At 43.1% G+C, this 3,285-nt stretch overlaps 1 protein-coding gene across 1 annotated transcript; it reads right to left on the reverse strand.

Moving 5' to 3' along the window:
* Positions 1–258: 258 nt before the first annotated feature.
* LOC136509034 (protein argonaute 1B-like) lies at positions 259–2,845 on the reverse strand. Its single transcript, XM_066503865.1, has 12 exons — positions 2,725–2,845; positions 2,489–2,654; positions 2,123–2,247; positions 1,910–2,047; positions 1,666–1,808; positions 1,514–1,576; positions 1,379–1,442; positions 1,159–1,294; positions 952–1,025; positions 772–866; positions 659–690; positions 259–539 (listed from the first exon to the last, which is right to left on the reverse strand). Exons 1-12 carry the CDS (start codon positions 2,842–2,844, stop codon positions 325–327), a joined length of 1,371 nt encoding a protein of 456 aa, XP_066359962.1. The 5' UTR covers position 2,845; the 3' UTR covers positions 259–324.
* Between the last annotated feature and the right edge of the window lie 440 nt (positions 2,846–3,285).

Genomic DNA, 3,285 nt, shown 5'->3' on the forward strand with positions numbered 1-3,285 from the left:
CCAGAGCCAGACCAGGACACATGCGCGGCAACCAAAATGCTATAAAGAGACGCAAGTGCTCACCAGCTAGGACAGACCAATCAACACGTTTGCACACACAAGGCCTCCAATAGTGTAAATCTAATCCACGACAAACCCATCTTAAGAAGAGCGGCATACAAAGTTACCGCAACCAGTTTACAATACCATACATATAGCTCAATATAAAAGGTAGCTCTGATTATTAACTTCGGCGGTGCATAACGGTGTGCCAGCATCCCCAAAACAGTCCAGGTACTTGGAAAAATACTAAGTCTTAGGTAAAGCATGAGCACAGCGTCAATCTTAGCAGTAGAACATGACGCGCTTCACGTTTTCCATGAGGGCAGGTAATGGCCTCACAGCAACATTCCCAACACCAGCCCTGGTGTTGCGTGCCTCTGGTGGAGGGCCACGGCTTGGCGTAGCACCGCTCGCCATAGACCCACTGTCAGTGGTATCCGGCTCCATGTAGAAGCGAGCTCGGAAGGCTGCCAGGTGAGCATAGTACGCAGGAGGTACTGCAAGCAATCCAAATAACAGTCAGCGTATGTTTCATAACATTACCAACCCACACTACATCAACGGTGGGTGGGTACCGGTGATCAAGAAATTAAACTCAATGTCAAGTCGGGCTTACCGATTGATACTGAGCGAGTGCACCTAGCATACCTGAAAAGGTTGATCTTGAGTTTAGAAATTGGTGCTTAAAGAGAGCTAAAAAAAATAGGGGATAGAGCAGTAAAATGTTACGTGTAACACAGGTTGTTGGTGAGAGTTTGCAACCCATCAGCGGTAAATTTGTTTTCATCCCACAGAACATGATAATGGGCAGGGCGGCTTGTTCCCTGAAAGTAACCCAAAAGGAATTCCATCGTTAGTGTAGAATAAAACAAATAACTGAAATTCAGCGATGAGACAGGGAAACCCGACCTGAATGCCAGCATGGCTACAGAGGTAGAAATCAAATTCAGTTGGATGGCAGATCTTTGAGTCCACCACAGTACCTATTATTTCAGAAAAGTTTAAGGGCATACAGATATTTCAGAAAAGATGAGGGCATACAGATTATACAAGATAGCCTATTCCAAAAACACAAGCTAAGCCCAAAGTGTAACAAAAGGCACATCAAGAACTAACCAGGCAGTATGTTTCCACTTTTATCAACAGCACGTGGGTCATTGTGATTATTAGCAAACAACCTAGTGTGATGACGCTTCTGGACCACAACAAAAGTAACTGGAGGCTGGTAATCCGACTCCAATGATGCGCACGCCTATATCCATAGTTTCGCTAGGGTGGTCAGAGAAAAATAAAGGTGAAGGCAGTTACCAAACTAATTCACTCAAATCAAGTTTACCCTTCTAATGGCATCAAGTTCATACAACAGAACTTGGTAGAACTGTCCCTCACTGACACCATCCCTGAAAGTGATAAAAGTGTTTAATATACAGGGAATCACAGTCAGAAAAGGTGCTCACGAAAGGATACAAACCTGTAGAATATGATCCTCTTTGGTTTCTGTCCAGTTGCCCGCCAGAAAGAAATGAGAAGTTCCCTGCACAATTAACAAAAGTTATGCGTCTGGAGGAATCCAAACACGTAGGAATGAATGCATTTCATTTTTTATCTTAATAAAGATCATACCTGACCATGCCACCAGGGACAGATCCCCTTTGGGGATCTTGATATACTTTGTAAAGATCCTGTATCAATTCTTGGCGATGGGCTTGAGCACTCACTAATCCTGCAGACTTGGTAACCTCAGGCCAGTCCTTAGAAGCAACAACCTAGGAGAAAAATACATTGAGAAAAAAAAGAGAGAAAAACTTCTACTGAAAAAGATAACATATCTTCTGGTATTTCTTTGTCACAATAGGGCTTCACTTACAGCTGCAATGGAAGGACTAAAATCTTCCCCAGGATGGGGATGGGTCACATCAGCACCAAAGATAATAGTTGGTACGTCACTGACAAGGGGGATTCTCCTTGTCAAAGCATCAACAAGTACCGTATTCCTTCCCCCAACCTGAAAAGTACGACAACTGTAAGAGATGAATCGGTGTTAAAATCAAAGATTAGAAGAGTTAGTGCAATTACAAACCTTCACATTTATTTTCAGGGCAACATTTGCAAGATACTGCTGCTTGTTCGCCTTGAAAACATGTTTAGTCAGACAGCATTGGGAGACCAATCCAAGATCAGTCTCACAGATCCTTTTGAGATCCCCTGAAGGGCGTACCCAGTGCAGAGAGCTCCCGCTCTGTGCGGGGTCTGGGGAAGGGTGTTAGTGGCAAGCCTTACCCTCGCCTGTGCAATGCGAGGAGACCGCGACTCGAACCCGGGACCTTCCGGTCACAGGCGGTAAGACTCTACCGCTTGCACCAGGCCCGCCCTTCATTGAGCAAATACTAATAGCAAAGTTTGTTCATTGAGCAAATGCTCGAGAGCCTTTCGGAAGAAAACATACCGTAAAGAGAACCATTATTGTCAGGCAGTATTACAATCAGCAAGTCAAGTTCTCGGCCCTGAGGCTTGAGTATGTTCGTGGCATCTTGATAGCATCCCTTTAATGCTCTTTCAACTTGTTCAGGCCTCGCAAAGCGAGGGGGCAGCAGAGGTTCAAGTGCAAAATCCTAAAAGAGAATATGTGAAGAGCAAATAACACAAACGAAAATATATTGAAGTTCTGAGACACACACATACCATTCCTGATGCTTGGCACATCAAAGCCAGTTCATGACAGAAACTCCTGGCAGCACCATCTTGCACATTTCGTGAGAAGTTAATGCATGCCCAGCTGCTAACTCTACCACCATTGACCATTTTCTACCGCAATAAAAAAAACATTAAAAACAATCATGAGAAAAGTTACAAAATGCTTAATGACTAATCAGGGGAAAACAAAAGGGAATAGGTTGAAAACCGATTTAAGTTTATGTTACAATAATGTTAAAGGCATAGGAGTAACCTAAATGGCCAATTTCAGTGGCGAAGTGGCATAAATATTAGTCACGAATTAACTACCAGGGTGATTGCAAACGGAGGCAAGACAAGAGCAAAATTTCAGATAAACCAGACGCTCACAATAGAATTTTGCAGGTAAATCATGCAAAATTTCTGAAAATATTTTCCACGTAAAACTACACAAGCACATGTAATTGTGAGATAAGGGGATGGCAGAAACAATATACCGAACCCAGAAAATGGAACTTCACTAGTCATTAGCAGCTATCAAGCTTACATAAAGAATCTCATTAATGTATT

This window comes from Miscanthus floridulus, chromosome 1, assembly GCF_019320115.1.
Source record: "Miscanthus floridulus cultivar M001 chromosome 1, ASM1932011v1, whole genome shotgun sequence".
NCBI lineage: Eukaryota > Viridiplantae > Streptophyta > Magnoliopsida > Poales > Poaceae > Miscanthus > Miscanthus floridulus.

What these genes read in the sequence shown, in the direction of transcription:
- LOC136509034 (XM_066503865.1), bottom strand. Translation starts at nt 2,844, where the DNA reads ATGGTCAATGGTGGTAGAGTTAGCAGCTGGGCATGCATTAACTTCTCA. An exon ending in CAATAATGGTTCTCTTTACG is followed by an intron (nt 2,248 to 2,488) that starts GTATGTTTTCTT and finishes TACGCCCTTCAG; the next exon opens with GGGATCTCAAAAGGATCTGT. An exon ending in AACTTGATGCCATTAGAAGG is followed by an intron (nt 1,295 to 1,378) that starts GTAAACTTGATT and finishes CTATGGATATAG; the next exon opens with GCGTGCGCATCATTGGAGTC.